This window comes from Podarcis gaigeae, assembly GCF_964106915.1.
Source record: "Podarcis gaigeae genome assembly, chromosome: 12".
NCBI classification, from domain to species: Eukaryota; Metazoa; Chordata; class Lepidosauria; order Squamata; family Lacertidae; genus Podarcis; species Podarcis gaigeae.
The window spans coordinates 9,497,685-9,518,896 of record NC_139688.1 but is presented as its reverse complement, the minus strand read 5'-3'; the positions used below and the strand labels follow the sequence as shown (position 1 = coordinate 9,518,896).

The 21,212-nt window shown below is 45.5% G+C and overlaps 1 protein-coding gene across 4 annotated transcripts in view; it reads right to left on the bottom strand.

Annotated features, from left to right (window-relative positions):
* OXSR1 (oxidative stress responsive kinase 1) overlaps positions 1-21,212 on the bottom strand; it is an 85,594-nt gene that overhangs the window by 28,330 nt on the left and 36,052 nt on the right. For all 4 annotated transcript variants that reach the window (XM_083704164.1, XM_083704162.1, XM_083704165.1 and 1 more), the window contains exons 4-5: positions 16,894-17,035; positions 1,403-1,458 (exon numbers count right to left, since the gene is read on the bottom strand). In XM_083704164.1, the coding sequence (XP_083560290.1) occupies positions 1,403-1,458; positions 16,894-17,035 (198 nt within the window). The remainder of the gene's footprint in view (positions 1-1,402; positions 1,459-16,893; positions 17,036-21,212) is intronic.

Sequence of the window (21,212 nt, the reverse complement as noted above, 5' to 3'; positions counted from 1 at the left end):
TGCAATGATTAAGTGGGCACAGGATATTGGTCATAACATTTTGTTTGCTGACTGGGAAAAGTTATGGACCACCGGGATGAAATTTACGGCATGCAATGCCTTAAGAGAAAATATTATGAAAATGATCTACAGGTGGTACATGACCCCAGCCAAACTGGCAAAAATCTATCATTTGCCCGATAATAAATGTTGGAATGCAAAGAAACTGAAGGAACATTCTTTCACCTCTGGTGGACGTGCCCAAGGATTAAGGCTTTCTGGGAAATGATATATAATGAAATGAAAAAGGTATTTAAATATACCTTCTTGAAGAAACCAGAGGCCTTTCTCCTAGGCATGGTCAGCCATGTGGTGTTAAAGAAGGATAGAACTTTGTTTATGTATGCTACAACAGCAGCAAGGATTCTTATTGCAAAGTATTGGAAGACACCAGAGCTACCCACCTTGGAAGAATGGCAGATGAAAATGATAGACTACATGGGACTGGCAGAGATGACGGGCAGAATCCGAGACCAGGAGAAAGAGACAGTGGAAGAAGATTGGAAGAAATTTAAAGATTATCTTGATAAGTATTATAAAATTAATGAAGGTTAGAAAGACATGGGTTGGAAAATAATACGGTGTTCAGAGATGCTAATTAAGAAAAGGAATGGAATTGTCAAAAAACTTTGGTAAATAAGGGAATGGATTTACTGACTGGATAATGAAAATAGAATACAGAACGGGGAGGTATGAGGGAGTAGGGGAAAGTAGGTTGAGAAAATAAGGTTTGAAATTATACTTGTTGTTTTTGTTTATGTTTGTCTTTATTGTTGTTGTTTTGTTTTTATATGTTCTTAATTGAAACCAATAAATATTATTTAAAAAAAGAATAGAATCATAGAGCTGGAAGGGACCCCAAGGGTTTTTAAGCTGTTCTTATTATATTTTGTACATCGCATTGGGAAATACGTGGAAGGCGATTAACAACCAATTAATTACAGTGGAGCTACAAGTTAAGAGTTGGAAGGGACGCAAGAGTCATCTAGTCCAACCCTCTGCAATGTAGGAATCTCAGCTAAAGCATTCCTGACAGATGGCCATCCAACCTCTGCTTGAAAACCTCCAAGGAAGGAGAGACCACAACCTCCCAGGGGAGTCCATTCCACTATTGAACTGCTCCTACTGTCAGAAAGTTATTCCTGATGTTTATTTGGAATCTCCTTTTTTGTAACTTGAAGCCCTTGGTTCGTGTCCTACCCTCCAGAGCAGGAGAAAACAAGCTTGTTCCCTCTTCCATGTGATATTGAAAGATGGTTCTCCTCAGGGTCCTCTCTCTCTGGCATGGAAGCAGAGAGCAAACCACATGGCAAATAATAATAATTACAATAATTATAATCATTATAATTATAAAAAGGCTCACCTGCAATCTGGACCGAGCCATCTTCTCCTAGAAGAATGTTTCCAGCTTTCACGTCCCTTTTGAGGAGCGGGAAGAGAAGAGGAAGAGACAAAACAAAAAGATATACACAGTGAGTACAAGCTGTGAAGTGCCCCTCCATTCTCTCCTGCCACACTCTGCTTAATGATCCAAACATTATCTTCTCAATGCAAAAGGCCATTGCTGAGGTTGTAAATACTCAAATTAAAGTTCCAGCTGCAAAGAGAGAGAGACCTAAATTTGGCAAACCTGCGAAATTATGGAAAGCACATGCAACAAGTTTAATTATCTGATAAGGTCTGTTCTGCTTAAAGCTCAGCAAATACAGTGGTACCTCGGGTTAAGAATTTAATTCGTTCCAGAGGTCCGTTCTTAACCTGAAACTATTCTTAACCTGATGTACCACTTCGGCTAATGGGGCCTCTCGCTGCCGCCGCCCTGCCGCCGCCACAAAATTTCTGTTCTCATCCTGAAGTGAAGTTCTTAACCCGAGGTACTATTTCTGGGTTAGCAGAGTCTGTAATCCAAGGTACCACTGTACTACTCACCTGATTTGTATAAAATAAGGTTGCCCCCCCTGTCCTATAGGCATAAAACCACTGAGCCCCATTTCCCCAGCCCCCTGTAGCTCTGCAGCCCCTTCGGGGGCAAGGAAATATGCCTCCTTCCAAACTTTCACCACCTTCCAAACTTTCATCACCTGGATAGCTGCATCAGAAGCCCTCAGTTGAAAACCATGCTCCAGAGGTCAGCCTTTCTCAACTTTGGGTCCCTGGAGGTTGTTGGTCTACAACTCTCATCAGCCCCAGCCAGCATAGCGCAATGGTCAGAGGTGACAGGGCATCTTTCCTTTGGGAAAGACTGCTCTAGGTCAAGGGCTACCCAATACAGTGGTACCTCGGGTTACAGACTCTCCTAACCCAGAAATAGTACCTCGGGTTAAGAACTTTGCTTCAGGACGAGAACAGAAATCGCACTGCGGTGGCGCGGGGCCCCATTAGCTAAAGTGGTACCTCAGGTTAAGAACAGTTTCAGGTTAAGAACAGACCTCTGGAACAAATTAAGTTCTTAACCCGAGGTCACACTGTATAGTGTCATCTCGTTGCTGATAGACTCCAACTCCCTTCGTTTGTCTCTGTTTCCCTCTCCTAACTAGGGTGTTTTTTCTTCTGAGATCAAGCAGGTATGGCCGTTGGAGCAGAAACCTGTCTTCATGCATGCCTGATTATCATGTATCCATTTGTTCACATTCACAAACGTTTAATAAATTTTCATAAATACTTTTGCTCCACCTTTAAAAAGAAAAAAACCCAAGGCGGCATAGGAAAACAAACAAACAAGTGGAAAGTGCGTAAAATCTACCCCACCAGTCAAACACACCTTAGGATTAAATATACAAGCAACCATGACATTCATTTGATTTTGATCTGGAATTATGCTGCAAAGCGCAAGAAGCTGGTTTCTTGCAGAACCCTGTCCCCTCCCAACCGCTGAATGCTCCTTTTGTGAGCTCAGCGAAGCCGTCGTACGCAGAAAGAAACAGCTGGTCCAACTTTAGCAACCTGGCAACCTCCAGATGTTTCCAGCTACAACTCCCATCAACTTGCTGGTGGGAAGCATAGCTCCAAACATCTGCAGGGCCCCGGGAAGGTGAGGGCTGGGGTAGTTCAGCGCCATCTCCTGTGACTTTTCCTCTAGCAATCCTGTGCAGTGTTCAAAATTCACCAGGCACGTTTTGCACCTGGCTATTGGCCACTTGTGACCATGTGAAGATGCCTGGGTGCCTGGGTGGTGCCGGATGTCTCCACCAGGGGTCAGCAAACTTTTTCAGCAGGGGGCCGATCCAATGTCCCTCAGACCTTGTGGGGGGGGGGGCGGACTTTTTATTTTATTTTTTAAAATGAACAAATACCTATGCACCACAAATAACCCAGAGATGCATTTTAAATAAAAGCACACATTCTACTCATGTAAAAACATGAGGCAGGCCCCACAAATAACCCAGAGATGCATTTTAAATAAAAGGACACATTCTACTCATGTAAAAACACGCTGATTCCCAGACCGTCCACGGGCCGGATTTAGAAGCCAATTGGGCCGGATCTGGCCCCCGGGCCTTAGTTTGCCTACCCATGGTCTCTACCATCTGGAGGTGCCTGCCTGGGAATTATTGGATCTTGAAAAGCAACACATTCTGGTCATTATATTTAATCTATGCAGTCATAATGAATTGCAGGACTAAAAAGTCATACTGAAAAATACAACTTTCAAGCCACCTGGCCCCAAAATCGCAACTAGGCATTCCGTTTTAGTGAATGAAATCCTGGTTTAAGGAGCCATTTGGCACCTAGCTTATATATCTGAGTTTCTAACACTGATCCCGGGATCCCAAAATGCCTTCTTGCTCATTTGGATGCAAAGCCGATGAAATGTCCAGCCTTCCCACCGTGGGTTTAAAGACGCATTTATGGCCAACGTAATGCCAAAAGAACTTCCAGAACTTGCAGCAAAACTCACTGTGTACAAATTAAACGACGCAAACCACACTCCAACGAGCTTTTTTTAAATAAAAAACACATGGACCAGCTTGCTTAATATTACACAGAAGGAAACTTCATTGTATCTCTTTGTCCGCGGCCCATCTATTTACTTCCAGCAAGTGCCAAAGAGTAGCAAAAGCTTTTGTTCTCAGAATAATGGCTCTATTATTTGTTTTCATTTTGTTTCATAACCCAGGGAGAGGGGGAGAGCTTGGTTCCTCTCCAGAACAAAAGGGAATTTCCATTGAACGCTTCAGAATTCTTGAGGGAGCACCAGTGATGTTCCAGCTCACCACAAATCTTCCCTAAGAGGTGAAGACACCCATCTTCAAAATTTTGGAACCACTATTCGCGTTTTTCCCCAGCATGGCATACCGGCTGCAGGGGTTGTTTTTAATTACTGGTACAATTTATCAGAACCATTTTTAAACGTTGCTTAATGGTGTGTTGACTTTTATCATCTGCTCTGCTGTTTTACTTTATTATTATTATTATTTCTAACAGTTTATTTCATGTTTTCCCGCATCGTAACAAACAACTTTTGGTCTTCTTATTGCAGATGGGTTTTGTTTTGCTTTTCATGATGTGTAAACGACGCTTACAGTATGAGAGACGGTGTGCAAATATTTTAATGAGGAAATTGAGCTGGACCTAACTAATGGTTTTGTTTGAGCTCCAGAATATGAGACCAGAAGTCACAAAGCACCCTCTCTCTCTCTCTCTCTCTCTCTCTCTCTCTCTCCTTTAGAATTTCCCTAAGACATAAGACGAGTCAGGTAGGTAGCCGTGTTGGTCTGACGCAGTAAATATATATATATATATATATATATATATATATATATATATATGCTTTCGTAGATTTTCACGGGTACAGGAATGCAGGTTTTGGTGTCCTCGGGTGTCTTCCCGTGTAAAAGTTGGGGTGTCTAGGCGACGTTTCGACGAGGTCTCACTCGTCATCTTCAGGCTGGTGCTTTCGGCTTCTTGTTACTGGAACAGAGCGGGATCTCAATGTTTGAGTTCCTATAAATACTGTAGAGGGGGTGTGGTGTCTAGCCTCCAATGTTCTGGGCAGAGAGGAAGTTCCCAGGCTAGTGTGCCTTTTCTTCTTTTGTTCCTTAATTACTTGAGAGATACCTTGAGTGATTTCTTGAGTGATATCCTGAGTACCACTTAGGTGGGTCATTAGGTGTGGATTAGTTGCTAAAGTCTTTGTGTCTTGACCTCTTGAACTTTGTGAAGAGTTTTCCTGAGAAGATGGCTGTATTGCACTTAGTTGTGCTTTGGCTTGGCTTCGTGTATAGGGGCGAGCTGTGGTTTTGTGGCTTGTGTCAGCCAGATCTGTGTAGGGATTGCAGGGGGGTGCAGCATCCGGAGGTGCCACCATGGATTGGCTACTGGATGGTGTCAGTAATTCATCTGTGGAGAGGGTCTGGGTTTGGGTCTGGTGTGGTTGATTGGTGTTGGCGTTCTGTGTGCCTCTGGATCTGGTGTCAGTTTTTGTGGGGAGGGCTAATTTCCAGATGTCTGGCAAGCGGGATGTGTCGTCACGCTTGTTCATGTTGTGAGGGTGTTTCTCTATCTCGATGGCTTCCATGATTATTCTCTTGTGGTGATGTTCCGTGTTAAAGAGCAATTTGGAATCTGCAAAATTAATTTCGTGTCCTGTTTCTTTCATGTGTTGGAAAAGAGAGGAAGTTTTTTTGTGAGCTTCGATGTTGTATCTCTCTTCACACAAGTGCCCATTAATGAAGCCTTGACAGCTATTCAAAACAAATACAATCCCCCCGAATACATCTTGGACCTGACCAACCACTGCCTAACCAACACGTACTTCATCCACAATGGACAAAGATACAAACAGATAGAAGGAGCACCTATGGGATCACCCCTCTCACCGGTCATCGCAAACCTGTACATGGAACACTTTGAAACCAATGCTTTAGACAAGTCAGAACACAAACCCAAACTTTGGCTCAGATATGTTGACGACACCTTTGTAATTTGGCCACACGGGAAGGAAAAACTGGATAGCTTCCTCACACATCTCAACAACTTACACCCCAAAATACAATTCACTATGGAAATAGAAGCCAACAACCAACTTCCCTTCCTTGACGTCCTAATCTACAAAAAACCTGATGGCTCCCTAGGACACACTATCTACCAGAAAAAAACACACACCAACCGCTACTTACATGCACAATCACACCACCACCCTGCACAAATAAACTCCGTAGCCAAGACTCTCATCTCCAGAACCAAACGCCTGGCTGACAAAGACCACTTGACAACTGAGTTACAGAATCTCTCAAATGTGTTAATTGCCAATGGATACCAGCAAAACAGGATTACGAAGCTAATCCAAAAGGAAACACCCCCCAAAAACCAAGACACAGAAGAAAACAATGGCATGGCCCTCCTTCCTTATATCAAGGGCACTACAGATAAAATTAGCAAAATCCTCCATAAACACAATATCAAAACAGCCTTTTGCACCAACCAAAAAATAGCCAATATCCTCAGAAACCCCAAGGATAAAATCCAGTTGGAAAACCAAGGGATCTATGAAATACCCTGCAAAGTCTGCCCAGCCACGTACATTGGACAAACAAACAGACGAATAAATGCACGTATCGCAGAACACAAGAATGCCGTCAAAAAAGAAGAAAAAACTTCCTCTCTTTTCCAACACATGAAAGAAACAGGACACGAAATTAATTTTGCAGATTCCAAATTGCTCTTTAACACGGAACATCACCACAAGAGAATAATCATGGAAGCCATCGAGATAGAGAAACACCCTCACAACATGAACAAGCGTGACGACACATCCCGCTTGCCAGACATCTGGAAATTAGCCCTCCCCACAAAAACTGACACCAGATCCAGAGGCACACAGAACGCCAACACCAATCAACCACACCAGACCCAAACCCAGACCCTCTCCACAGATGAATTACTGACACCATCCAGTAGCCAATCCATGGTGGCACCTCCGGATGCTGCACCCCCCTGCAATCCCTACACAGATCTGGCTGACACAAGCCACAAAACCACAGCTCGCCCCTATACACGAAGCCAAGCCAAAGCACAACTAAGTGCAATACAGCCATCTTCTCAGGAAAACTCTTCACAAAGTTCAAGAGGTCAAGACACAAAGACTTTAGCAACTAATCCACACCTAATGACCCACCTAAGTGGTACTCAGGATATCACTCAAGAAATCACTCAAGGTATCTCTCAAGTAATTAAGGAACAAAAGAAGAAAAGGCACACTAGCCTGGGAACTTCCTCTCTGCCCAGAACATTGGAGGCTAGACACCACACCCCCTCTACAGTATTTATAGGAACTCAAACATTGAGATCCCGCTCTGTTCCAGTAACAAGAAGCCGAAAGCACCAGCCTGAAGATGACGAGTGAGACCTCGTCGAAACGTCGCCTAGACACCCCAACTTTTACACGGGAAGACACCCGAGGACACCAAAACCTGCATATATATATATATATATATAAATAAAAATTGTCTAGTAGCACCTTAGAGACCAACTAAGTTTGTCCTGGGTATAAGCTTTCATGTGCATGCACACTTCTTCAGATACACACACAACTTATTTTTGTGCATGGACATATGTGTGTGTATCTGAAGTGTGCATGCACACGAAAGCTTATACCCAGGACAAACTTAGTTGGTCTCTAAGGTGCTACTGGACAATTATTATTTTTTTAAATATATTTCAACATAAGAAGAGTGTGCTGGATCAGGCTAGCAGGCAACTTAGTCCAGCATCCTGTTCTCACAGCGGTCAATCGGAGGTCTAAGTGAAGATGTTCGCAAGCAGGGCCTAAGCACAAGAACAAACTCCCCTCCTGCTGTTTCCGGCAACTGGTGTTCAATAAAAACCCATGTATTCAGCTATAGCCATACCCAAATCAGACTGCAACCAACCCACTCCACACTTCCAATAAAACCCGTTTACTTGTTTTCTCCTCTAATCTTGGGGGGGAAACAGGGAGAGTGCACTTAGATTCACCAAAAGCACAACACAAATGCAGGACGTCAGTTTTCTTTTTCTTTTTTTAATGCTATTTATAGACCAAGGAGAGATAATATGTTCCGCTGCATTCTTAATGGCTGAGTAATTGGCCCCCTCCAACTCCAGACATTACTGCCAAAGTAGCAAAAGCTTGTTAGGCTCTTTCCAATTACAGTAAACCTAGACATACGCCATCCATCTTTCCTGTGCATTGTCTGAGCGCTTAGTACAAATGCACGGCTGTCAAAGTGGGCTAGAGTCATCTGGGCATAATGGCTAATGTATCGGAACTGTAAGCTATAAATTTCCAATGGCCTAACTTTTAATTTGGCCAGAGGAAACGATGCCAAGAATCTATACACAGAAACACACGTTAATTACCGTTGTGTGTGAGAGAGAGCATGCTCCAAACATGCTGGGCTAACTATCAGAATATCCGGTTGCACTTCTGTGTGGCCACGAGACAGAACTCTGGGTGGACATTAGAGCAGACTTGATATATTTTTAATATAAAATTTATTAGAGTTTATAAAGAAAAATGCAAAACATTATTGTCAAATATTTGTTGTTGTTGTTCAAACAAAAACAATCCAGAGGCAAAACAGAGAGGGGGGGGAACAAAAAAGAAAGAAAGAGAAAGAGATAAAGAAAAAGGAACCGCAAAGGAATTAAAAGAAAGTGGAAAAGAGAGAAAAAGAGAGAAAAATGAGAGATAAGTTAAGTATAGAACTTCCGATTCTTCATCTGTCCACTATATATAAACATTATTCACTTCATCCACTCCAGTATGACACCTAATAAAGCCACTTTCTATAAACAATTATCTTCAGTTCTCAAATCCAAATGTCACTATTTCTTTTTCAGTCTATGAGTGGTTTCTAACCTTTAGTAAATGTTAACAATGAATTTCTCTTATTAAGCATGTCAATTTCGCCACCCCTGAAGCAGATGTGATTCTTGACGGCAGGGGTCACTAGTGGCAGGATCAGCCCTGCCACCCCAATGGCGCCTACATCCGCACCCTTTTGCTTTGCCCCACATAACTGAATGGCAGCCATTTATTCCCATGAGCAACAGGAAAGAGCTACACCTGGGGCAGTGTTACAGTGGAGCCAACCATCCAGTTGAACATTGGCTTCCATGCCAGACATCCTTTGCCTCTGCGCATTTCCAACCCAAGAGCAACTAATTCTTCACCACACTAATGGGAGACGGAGTCCCGAGTGGCTGGGGAAACCCAATCAGGTGGGCAGGGTACAAATAATAAAACTAATAATAAAAAATTTATTATATCTAGAGCAGGCATGTCCAAAGTCCATTTTGGGGGCCTGATCCAGTCCCTTAATCTGGTCCCTGCGGCAGTTTATTTCCTGGGATAAAATACTTAAAATACTAAAAAACCTTCAACAACTTCAACCCTAAAAAAAAAGCTCAACAATTTCAATCCTAAAAAAAGGAAAAGGTTAACAACTTTGGTTGGCCCTTTGGTCAGCTCTCACAGCCCTCTTTGAAAAATCTGGCCCTCTTTGAAAAAAGCTTGGACACCACTGATCTAGAGGAAACCACATGAGCGAGCCTGGCGCTGAGGGTCTCAGCAGATGGCTTTCACCTGCCATTGCAACTGGAAGTGCCAGGGATTGAACCTGCGACCTTCTGAATGAACTGCTCTCACTCTGAGCCATAGCTGTCAACTTTCAGATTTGAAAATAAGGGATCAGCAGCCTCACCTGTCCCGGGGACAGTCTACGGGATATCAAACAATCCGGGATAGCAGCGGGAAACAGTGCTGGAATAAGGGAATTTCCCGCAAAAAAAGGGAAGATTGACAGCTATGCTCTGAGCTATGGTCTTTCCACAGTCAAAGAGCCAACTTGGTTAGCCTTATCCATAGTTAAGGTCGGTGCCAACGCAGCCCTTATCTGTGAGGTTAAGGCCAAGGGAAGGGTGGAAATCCACTCCCCAAGACAAGAGGGGGCTAGACTCAAATAACCCCATGAACTCTTAAATCCCTTCATCGTGGTTAACAGCATGTGCCTGCAGCAGCCCCTACATTTCACAAGGGCAAGAGTAAGGCTGTTAACCGGCAACAAGTTTCAATCAGTTTTAAGCTCTGGAGGCCTTGAAGCAGCACTAATAATAATAATAATAATAATAATAATAATAATAATAATTTTTATTTATACCCCGGGCAAAACCGGGTTCAGAGCAGCTAACATCAAATATATAACATATTACCATAAAATCAAGCAACCAATTAAAAAACATCCTAAAATCAAATCAGAATCAAAGTGAAATCTAATCAGATGGCAACCCGCAAATTAGGGATGGGGACCTTAAATGCTCACCAGGCCTAACTGTTTATACTGATCTTATATGAGCCTGTGAGAAAAGGGGGGCCACTTTCATGCAAGTTCTTATAAGGAGAAAGGGGGAGCCAGACTGGACCCCGGCCAAAGGCCTGGCAGACAGCTCCATCTTGTAGGCCCTGAGGAAAGATGTCAGATCCCACAGGGCACTGGCCTCTTGAGGCCCGGGAGACCAAGAGGAGAGGAGAAACCGGGTTCCACATTCTTATGCCAACCTCCCCACTAATCTTTTCTCCTGACCTCCTTGTTCCCACTGGATTTCTCCTCTTACAAAAACCATCTGATGCCGGAAAGAGGATGGGGGAAAGAAAAGAATCGCACAGGAGAGAATGGTTAACACAAGAGTTGCAGGCCTTGATAGTCTCCATAGCAATTCTGTGGAGAATGGATTTTCCTCTTCTTCAAAATTAAAAACACACACACTCCCAACTGCAGCATCTGTGAGCAATCTTGTCAAAGCATTACTCAGGATCCCAGAAATATGAGTCGGCATCCAACAGGGGAAGAGCCGCGTTCTGTTCCTACGCTTCCGGGGGCCTTGACCAATCTTTTGAGGAATCAAATATTACAGCTGACATTTTTCCAATTTTGCGCAGCTCAGATTTGGAATTTCTGACATGCAAGGAGGAGAGACTGGAGAAAGGAGCGCATTTAAGCAGTGGGAAAATATATATCCCTGCAGGGCTCTTTGGGGGAAAGGGAAGTTTTTTTTAAAAAAAAAACACCACACCAAACAATTAAAATAGTATGCATAAATGTCAACACTTTACAACGACAGGAAACTTCATAGAGCAGAATGGAGAGAGAATCGCAATGTCTTGAATTACTCAGATTCTGAAAACAATATTCTCAGGAGGTGTACGTATGCAGTCAGGAAAAGTTTTCCTCTGTCTTCCCTGGGATCACCAGGGATAGCCAGACTTAGGGAAAATATAAAACAGAAAACCAGCTCTGTGGGATCAGAACACAGGCCAGCACACAGGGCTGGGAATGCTCCCTGCCACAAAACCTGCAAAGCTGCTGAGCTGGGTGGGCCAATTGGTCTGACTCTGTGGAAGGCAACATCCTCTATGCCACTCTGGGAATCTCCAAAGCAGAGCAAGGTGGAAGCAGCCATCCCTAGTGGTCTTCAGCACCCATCAGGCAGAAATATGTTGCCTCTGTCCAAACAGGGCCCAAAGCAACCCTACCTAATCCCAATCCTTTCCAACGAAGCATATGAGCTGGTGATTGCTGCCATGCCTTCTGAAGAACACGAAAGCAAGAAAAACACAAGCTTGCAGACGTGCGTCTCCTACAGCCACACATCTTGATGATGGGCTGCATCTCCCATTGCCAGGGCTGGGTGTGCCCAGTGATAAAAACTCATGATATATAAGGCAGGCACCAAATGGCTCATTAAACCAGGGTTACAGTCACCAAGGGAGATGGGTGGTGCTGTGGTCTAAACCACAGAGCCTAGGGCTTGCCGATCAGAAGGTTGGCGGTTCGAATCCCTGCAACAGGGTGAGATACTGTTGCTCGGTCCCAGCTCCTGCCCACCTAGCAGTTCGAAAGCACATCAAAGTCCAAGTAGATAATATGTACCACCCCAGTGGGAAGGTAGACAGCATTTCCGTGCACTGCTCTGGTTTGCCAGAAGCGGATTAGTCATGCTGGCCACCTGACCCGGAAGCTGTCTGCGGACAAATGCCAGCTCCCTCAGCCTATAGAGTGAGATGAGCGTGCAACCTCAGAGTCGTCCGTGACTGGACCTAATGGTCAGGGGTACCTTTACCTTTTACAGTCACCAAAATGCCTAGTTGCCATTTTGGGGCCAGGCGGCTTGAAAGTCATATTATTCAACACAAATTTTTGGTTCCTGAGATTTGTTCTGATTGTGCAGATAAAATACCACAGATAGAATACCACAGATAGATTCCACAGGTTGTGTTGCTAGTGTGTGAAAACAGGCAAGATCCAAGGATCCCCAGACACACACCTCCAGGTGACAGAGACATCCAGCACCATCCTGGCGCCTGGCCATGTTCACTTGGTCGCAATTGGCTGATAGCCAGGTGCAAAATGCGCTTGAAACCTAGCAAATTTCAAACACTGAGTGCACCACCAAGGAATGTGTGAAACTGTCCCTCCATGTGAGCCATTTCTAGAGCGGAGAGGCTGTTTCACTGCCAAGCACAGCTGGATCCAAGCTACCAAAACACAGTTGTAGAACAACTCCAGGTGTTGCTGGGCTACAGCTTTTGCCATGCCTAGACATTGGCCATGCTGCATTGAACCAACCGCACCAGGAGACCAACAACATCTGGAGCAGCCACAGGATCCCCCTCCTCTGCTGCAAGAGATTTAGGCCCTGAGTCTACGTTTGCTCACTTTCAATGGTACCCGGGTCAGCTTTCAGAATGTCCCAAGCAAACCTTTATATTTCAGCCATGTCGACCGATTTTAGAGAGCACCTGTGTGCAGCCCCAACAATCCGGCATACCAAAAAGGAAAACCTCCCGAAGCTAAAATGCATTTTTTGAAAAACAAAAACAACAACACACATAGTATTATTGCTTCCTCTCCAAGCTTGTCAAAATATTCAGTTACGCAAGAGCTGATCATAAGCTCAAAGGCATCCAGGAGAGAGAGAGAAAACGAACAAGAACTTCCATCCAGTTAAGCTAACCATGACTGGCTTGTCAGAAAGCTATTTAAAAAAAGAAAAAGCAGCAGCACCTGAAAGGGCTTAAGTTTCAAACTCTGCCCAGTAACTTCCCAGCAGCTCTCCCATTTGCTTTGGTTACAGATTATAGAGGATCATCCATCAAGCAACTGGACACATGATAATCCATGAACATATGCAAAGGCAAGTCAAGTGTCCAGAATTGGGAGTGGTGCAAAATATTTAACACATCAACTGACTCTTGTCACTCAGGCCTGGGAGTGGGTCTCCTTTTCCCCCTCCTTAGTCACAGAACACACTGCGTGGCCTTCAAAGCCTCTGGGATTAACCGCAGTGCAACACACCTATGGCACACCAGGGCAACCTTTGAAGACCGTGGAGGAGTTTGCAGGTGGTACAAAGTCTATTACCTGGGTGCTCAACAGGGATTGCTCACCTGCAGCACTTTACACAGGAATATAGGGCGCTGCCTTAATCTGAGCCAGACCTTTGGACCACCTAGGTCAGGACTGCTTACACTGGCTGGCAGCAGTTCTTTGGGGTTTCAAGCAGTGAGTTTTTCCCAGTCCTACCCGGAAATACTGGGGATTGAACCTAGAACTTCCTGAATGCATGGCAGCGTCCCAACTGGGCTGTCTTCCACAGCAAACAAAAGGTCCCAAGCCACATCTCCCCTAAACCCTTGCCAAAGAAGCTTGGGGGAAATGTTGCTAATGGCAAGAAGCCCAGTGTTAAGGAAGAGAGAAGTCACTTGCATCAGATGGTGGGTAATTCTCTCTTATCCTGTTTAAAGGTAAAGGTAAAGGTACCCCTGCCCGTACGGGCCAGTCTTGACAGACTCTGGGGTTGTGCGCCCATCTCACTTAAGAGGCCAGGGGCCAGCGCTGTCCGGAGACACTTCCGGGTCACGTGGCCAGCGTGACATCGCTGCTCTGGCGAGCCAGAGCCGCACACGGAAACGCCGTTTACCTTCCCGCTGGTAAGCAGTCCCTATTTATCTACTTGCACCTGGAGGTGCTTTCGAACTGCTAGGTTGGCAGGCGCTGGGACCGAGCAGCGGGAGCGCACCCCGCCGCAGGGATTCGAACCGCCGACCTTTCGATCGGCAAGTCCTAGGCGCTGAGGCTTTAACCCACAGTGCCACCTGCGTCCCCTCATCCTGTTTAGGGCTGGGCAATATATCAATATATCATCCAAAACCAGTTGGAAGTCCATATTTGTGATCGATTTCATAGTTTTTGACCTGGCGATATATCGTGAATCACGATGTGTTTGGGGCTGGGCGATATATCGTCCAAAAAACAGTTTCAAGTCCATATCGTGATACTGGTTTCATAAATTTTGACTGGACAATATAGTGTGAATCATGGGGTGTGGGTGTGCTCTGCAAAAATCACAACGTTGGGGAAACCGTGAAGCCAGCCAATGCCTTTACATAGCTCCATCCTTATTTCAGACATTGCAACGTATCCGTATACTGCAATGTTTAGCTGCTGATATATCGAGATGTAGAAAACCAGATATCGCCCAGCCCTACTTGATCTCAGATGTGGGGAACTGAACTGGACCAACCCACCCACCGAAGGCCAATTTGGCAGTTGAATGGCAGCAACTGCAAGCCTTTTTGAAGTCCACTTGCAGGTGTGGCTGGAATCCAAACTGCACCTGAAAGTGAACTTCAAAGGAGCGCACAGCAATCCCCCTTAAAGATGCCCCCGATGGACTTGCTGACAGTGCCAATCAGCTGGCTGCAACTGAGGGCGAGCTTGCAAAGGAACGATCAGGTGCACGCTTTAAGCTCCTAGTCGTTCCGTTGTAGCCACGTCCTTGCCTGCTCAAAATCTGTTGTTGGGTTAGGGGCAGGTGGCCACAGTTGGGGGAAAACAACCTGGTGAACCGGTTGGACCCAGACTAGGCCTAATTACACCCACAGGCCCAGCAAGATTTAACTGATTAAATTTGAGGCCGCTCTGAACTTTTACGCATTATTTCATTTGCTGCTGCAGTTTTTGTTGTTGTTCTCTTTTAAACTGAATTACTTTTATTGTGAAAGTCATATGCTATTCTTTGTGACGTGAACCGCCTTGAGAAGGCCAAATAGCCCTCAAAGACAGCAAACAAATACCTAAATCCCTCCCCCCCTTTTTTTAAATACCCTGAACTCAAGTAACTAGCTAATGCAAGATGCTATAAAGTGTACTGGGTCCTACCTTTAAGCTTGTAGTAGGTAGAATTTATACTTCTCCTGCCCTTAAAGGCTTGAGGGAGGATAGTGAAACCAGTACATTTTTTAAGGGTAAAAAAAAAAAGCAAATATGGCTTAATCTTTGAAAATGTTAAGACAAGAAAGCCACATGTAGCCATTTACTCCATAAACTTATATTAAAAGAAAGGAGAGTGTTTAAATTAACACTCATTTGCAGAGTATAATGTCTCTCTCTGTCCCTCCCTCTCTCACACAAACACGTCAGGTCCCTGCCAATGCACTCCTTTAACAGCTTGACCTGTTCTTCCCACCATCTCCTCTCAAAACGTATGATAACTAAGGAGGAAAGCAGGCTTCACTCCAGAAAGACACTCCCTCCTCAGTCCGCCAATAAGCTGGCTGCCAAATTTGGTCAGATGTACTAAAGGCATTTGTCCTGCCTCCACGCCATGGCTCTGATGGTACTGGGCTGCTTTTCTGCTAAAGGTGTGAGCTATGACTCAGGCCTTCCGCTGCACAGGCCCCGAACAATCGTTTTATTGTGTTAACTTGGATAAGCTGCTTGGAGCTTATTTCTTCCACAAAGTCTTGAAACTCCTCTTCCGATTCAGCTCCACCTCTAAGCAGGCAAGCAAATGCACCCCAAGAACAACGTCTGTTTGGAGCTGGTCCACAAGGAAAAAAAATGTCTCTATACGGTGACAGATGTCTTTGGAGGCACCCGTGCATTGAAAACATAACACATAAACCTGGCAATCGTGAATGCAATTGGAAGTACTTCTCAGCATGCAAAAAGCTGGGAGAGGGGGAATCCAGAAATGATCAAAAGAATGGACTGACCAGTGGAAAATGAGAGGGTGGAAACATCTTCAAGTTTCAGAAATGCATTATTTCATAGAATTACCGGTATTTTGCAATGCAGGCTGTAGTCAATGGCGGAAAAGGCTGTTGCTCAGTGGGCAGACACTGTCAGCCAATGTAGACAGTGCTGAGCTTTATGGACCAGTTCAGCATTTTGTTTTATTTTTTAAAAGCAGAGACAATATTAATAAAAATAAGCCTTCAAACCTCAGTAGGGAAGTGTATGAGTGCAGTAAATGGCTGGATATTTTTTGCTCTATAAGACGCACCAGACCACAAGACGCACCTAGTTTTTGGAGGAGGAAAACAAGAAAAAAAATATTCTGAATCTCAGATGTCAGAACAGCAAGAGGGATTGCTGCGCAGTGAAAGCAGCAATCCCTCTTGCTGTTCTGGCTTCTGGGATAGCTGCGCAGCCTGCATTCGCTCCATAAGACACACCCACATTTCCCCTTACTTTTTAGAAGAGAAAAAGTGAGTCTTATAGAGCAAAAAATACGGTAATTCCAGACCAACAACAAGCAAACGCAAAATGTGTCAGAAGTGCTAAAGTGGGTGCAATGCACAGGGCCACTCCCAAACACTGGGTCCTGTATTCAAATCGTGACTCAGGCTTGCAAGGCAGTTCTAGAAAGAGAGTGTGTCAAGTTTGCCTCTGCCACTGCTCTTAACATGTCAGATGAAAACAAATGTGACCTGCCTCACACACACAAAAGGAACAGACTGGGAGGCACGTTGATCCCACAAGAAGCACGATATAAGACAGCAAGTTATAAATGCAGTAAGAGATCCACCTGTGGATTTGTCCGTTTTTATGCAGGTATTCCAGTCCTTCCAGCACCTCCTTCAGGATCGTGGCTATCACGGGTTCATCCAGCACTCCGCTCTTGTGTTCTCCTTTTGCCACAATGTGCTTAATAACATCCAGAACAGACCCTATATGGAAGGGAAGAAATGCGTTAGTAAAATTGGGGGCAGCGCTTGATTACACCACCAGTTATCTCAAGATATCCATCCTCTCATTTGCATCCAGCTTCATGCGGTTGATAGGGAATGGGTGACTCGTAAGCCACCTAATGATATTTGCACCTCGCTCAATTAATGCTCTTGAACGCCTTTCGATGGGATGGGCTTACCTCTTTGTCCCCAGCACTCAGAGACAGAAAGCCCCCACGGAACATAGTTCCTGCACAGCTGCCAGTTTGCATTGGCAAGTCCTGTTAAGTTACTTGTCTCATGGCTGTTCTAGAACATCTGTGAAACCAGAGTTCAAGGAAGCTTCACCTGCAGTTTGGTGTAATTTCTGAACAGATGAACAGCTTGCAGTTAGCTTGGAAGCCAGATTCAGAAACCATGTAGGCTGGCAAACTGTGGCCTGTGACAAGTGTGGTTTGTTCTGTTCAAACATTCTGCCAAGCCAGTGTTCCTGCCATGGCTCTGCCTCCCAATTATTGAATGCTGAATGCAGAAATGGCTGAGAAGAAAGGCAAACAAGCAGCTCCAAACCATGATCTGCCTGTTATTTGTGCTCAAACCATGGTTTGGGTGCTGAACGATGGGAGTATACAAACTACTGCTTGCTATATTTTTGCCTGCATTTGGACATTTGAGTTTAACTATGGTTTAGCCTTGTAAGTATGATCCCAGCACAGGTGTGCGCACACACCCAAGTGTGAGAGCAAGGATATTAAACTATGGTTTGGACATAATGCTAAACCATAGCTTAGGTTTCCCTTGGACTGTAGTGGCTGGACCACACTATCGAATGAGTAAAAGGAGCAAGGAAAGGCTGTTAGAAAGGAAAGCAGAGGTGGGGAACTTGTGGCTCTCCAGCTATTGTGGGATTCTCAGCTCCCATCAGCTGAATCTAGCACAGCTCATGGGCAGGTATTTTTGGAACTGGATATCCCACAATACCTGCAGAAGCACCAGTTCTGCAGCCCTTGAAATAAATAATCTTGCATGAGACATTTAAGCAGGTAGAATTAGGGCTGAGCTACCAGTTCTGCCCAGCACCTCCCATCTCTCTCTCTCTCTCTCTCTCTCTCTAACTTGAATGCAACTTATGTGACGATGCTACTAAATCAAAGTGTCGGCAACAGTAATTTGTGGAAAGGATTTAGGAAATCCAGCCACCATCCCCAAAGTGTGCCAAGAGCTGGTGCTAATCTAGCTTTTAAAATATATATATTTGAAAAGGTCAATAAAAAACCTTAGGGTGCTTATAGGCCTCAGATATTGCAGCAGCAATTTAATTTGGAATAAAAGTTACAGAGAGTTCATGTGCTTAGCATGGGGATTAACGTTGCACGGTGGGGGAGACTGCCTGCCCAGGCTTGTTTCGGGGAGTTTCAAAAGCCTAGAATCCTTAAGACTTACCCCCTTTGAAAATTAAGTTTAAACAGTATTTATTTTGGATTGCCGATTAATCCAGAATGACAGTTAGCACCACTAAGACCCGATAAACGTGTATGCAGGAAGGGGAGGTGGCTCAGTCTGGAACCAACCCAGCCTCCTCCTAAACTTTCTACCCTGAGGTGATTTTTTCCTACCTCCTTTTGACTGCTGAGGAATTCCTGCGTATCCTTAACCAAAACCCAGAGCACCACATAGCATTACAGTGGTACCTCTGGTTGCGAATGGGATCTGTTCCGGAGTCCCGTTCGCAACCTGAAAGGAATGCAACCTATGTCTGTGCGTCTGCGGGTCGTGATTCACCGCTTCGGCGCATGCGTGTGACGTCATTTTGCGCATCTGCACATGCGGCGAAACCCGGAAGTAACCCTTTCCGGGACTTCTGGGTCGCTGCGGGATGCAACCTGAAAAGATGTAACCTGAGGCAAACGTAACAAGAGGTATGACTGTATAGGCCTTGCACTGAGGTTGCGTGTACACACACACACACACACACACACACACACACACTACTTTTAAAACACGTCTGAAGCACATTATTTCCCTCCCAGAATTCTGGGCACTGTAGTTTGCCCCTCACAGCAACTATAATTCCCAGCAACTCTTAACAAACTACAGTGCCCCAAATTATTTGGGTGTGAGGAAATGAGCGTCAAAGGTATGGCAAAGACAAGACTGCTTTAGTGCTTTCACATAAGCACCCACACACACCCTTGACCCCCCCCCCAACAAGCGTTCATCAGTGGCTCAGGACTGTGGCAAGACTACCACACGGTGCTGCCAACTGACCCAAGAAAACTGCCTGACTTGCTCCTGTGCGTTTCACTTTGCAGAATGTTTTAAAATCAGTGAGCTGAAACAGCAAGAAACCACCTTTTTTAAAAAAACACAAAGGGTGTGTGTGTTTGTTTCTGCTGATTGTCCAGACCTATTTTATTTCTTAATTTTATTTGCAATATTTATGTGTTAATCCAACAACCAGTTTCTGGGCTGATTACTTGTATTCTTAGACATAACTAGTAGTAACACAAACAAACCATATTCTCTCCCTTCCTACACTTTCTTCTTGGAAAATATATTCCAAGGGATATATGGGAGAACACTGTATTTAACAACAGGGATATATGGAAGAACACTGTACAGTGGTGCCCCGCAAGACGAATGCCTCGCTAAACGAAAAACCCGCAAGACGAAAGGGTTTTCCGATTTTTTAGTGGCTTCGCAAGACGAATTTCCCTATGGGCTTGCTTCGCAAGACGAAAGCCCATAGGGAAATCTCCGGGGACAGCGGGGAAGCGCAGCGCGCCTTCTCCTCTGTTCCCGGACCTGTCCTAAGGCTTGCGGTGGGAGGTCCGGGAACAGAGGACAAGGCACAAAGGGCTTCTCCTCTGTTCCCGGGGCTTGCGGTGGGAGGAGGGTTTTTCCTCCCCACCGCCAACATTCAGGACAGCATTCTGAATGTTGGCGGTGGGGAGGAAAGCCCTCCTCCCACCGCAAGCCTTCAGGACAGGTCCGGGAACAGAGGGGAAGGTGCGCAGCGTTTCTCCTCTGTTCCCGGACCTGTCTTGAAGACTTGCGGTGGGAGGAAGGTTTTCCTCCCCACCGCCAACATTCAGAAGGCTGTTCTGAAGGCTGGCGGTGGGAAGAAAAGCCCTTCTCCCCCGCCAGCCTTCAGAAGAGTTCCCGCCTAGGCTGCGGATAGCAGCCTGCTGCCCCGCGCGAGGGGCGCTCTTAAGCAGAGCGCCCCTCGCGCGGGGCAGCAGGCTGCTATCCGCAGCTTGGAGAGCCCTCTGGACCTCTTCTGAAGGCTGGCGGGGGGGCAAAAGTCTTTGTCCCCCCTGCCTGCCTTCCCGGGGGCTTTTAAATTGCCCCGGGATAGCGAAGAATTCATCCGCTGTCCCGGGGCGATTTTAAAATGCTGGCGGGCAGCAGCGCTGCTGCCCGCCAGCATTTTAAAATTGCCCCGGGACAGCGGAGAAGTCTCCGCTGTCCCGGGAAGGCAGGCGGGGGGAAGCAAAGACTTTCGCCCCCCCGCCGGCCTTCAGAAGAGGTCGGGGGACAGACTGTCCCCGGACCTGGTCTGAAGGCGGTTTCCATAGGAACGCATTGATTGATTTTCAATGCATTCCTATGGGAAACCGTGCTTCGCAAGACGAAAAACTCGCAAGACGAAAAGACTTGCGGAACGTATTAATTTCGTCTTGCGAGGCACCACTGTATTTAAGCAGGAAAACTCCAGCTAATGCCTTGCTTGGGAGAAGGCTCTGAAATCACCCCATACTTAGAATGACCAACAGCTCCTCAAGTTGGTGAGCTAGGAGCAGCCTGGTATAATGAACTATGCTGGGTTTGGAGCAGCAAGATCTGCGTACAAATTCTTGTCCAGTCATGAAGGTCAGCAGGGGGCACTGGGCTAGTGATCTACTTCTAAGCCCAACCTGCCTCCCAGGATGGTCAAGAGGATAAATATGGGATGATCCCCACGTGTGCCACATTGAACTTCCTGAAGGAGGAAGAGGGTTCAAGTGACCACTATCCACCTGCACTAGTTGTCCCCAATCCAATGCCCTCCAGGTCCTATAGGACTACAACCCCCATCAGCCTCGTTGGCTGTTTTTTGGATGTGCTTTTTCTGAATCTTTAGCAACTCTACAAAACGTCTTAAGCCGCTCTGAGTGTGTAGATCAAGAGCAGCCAA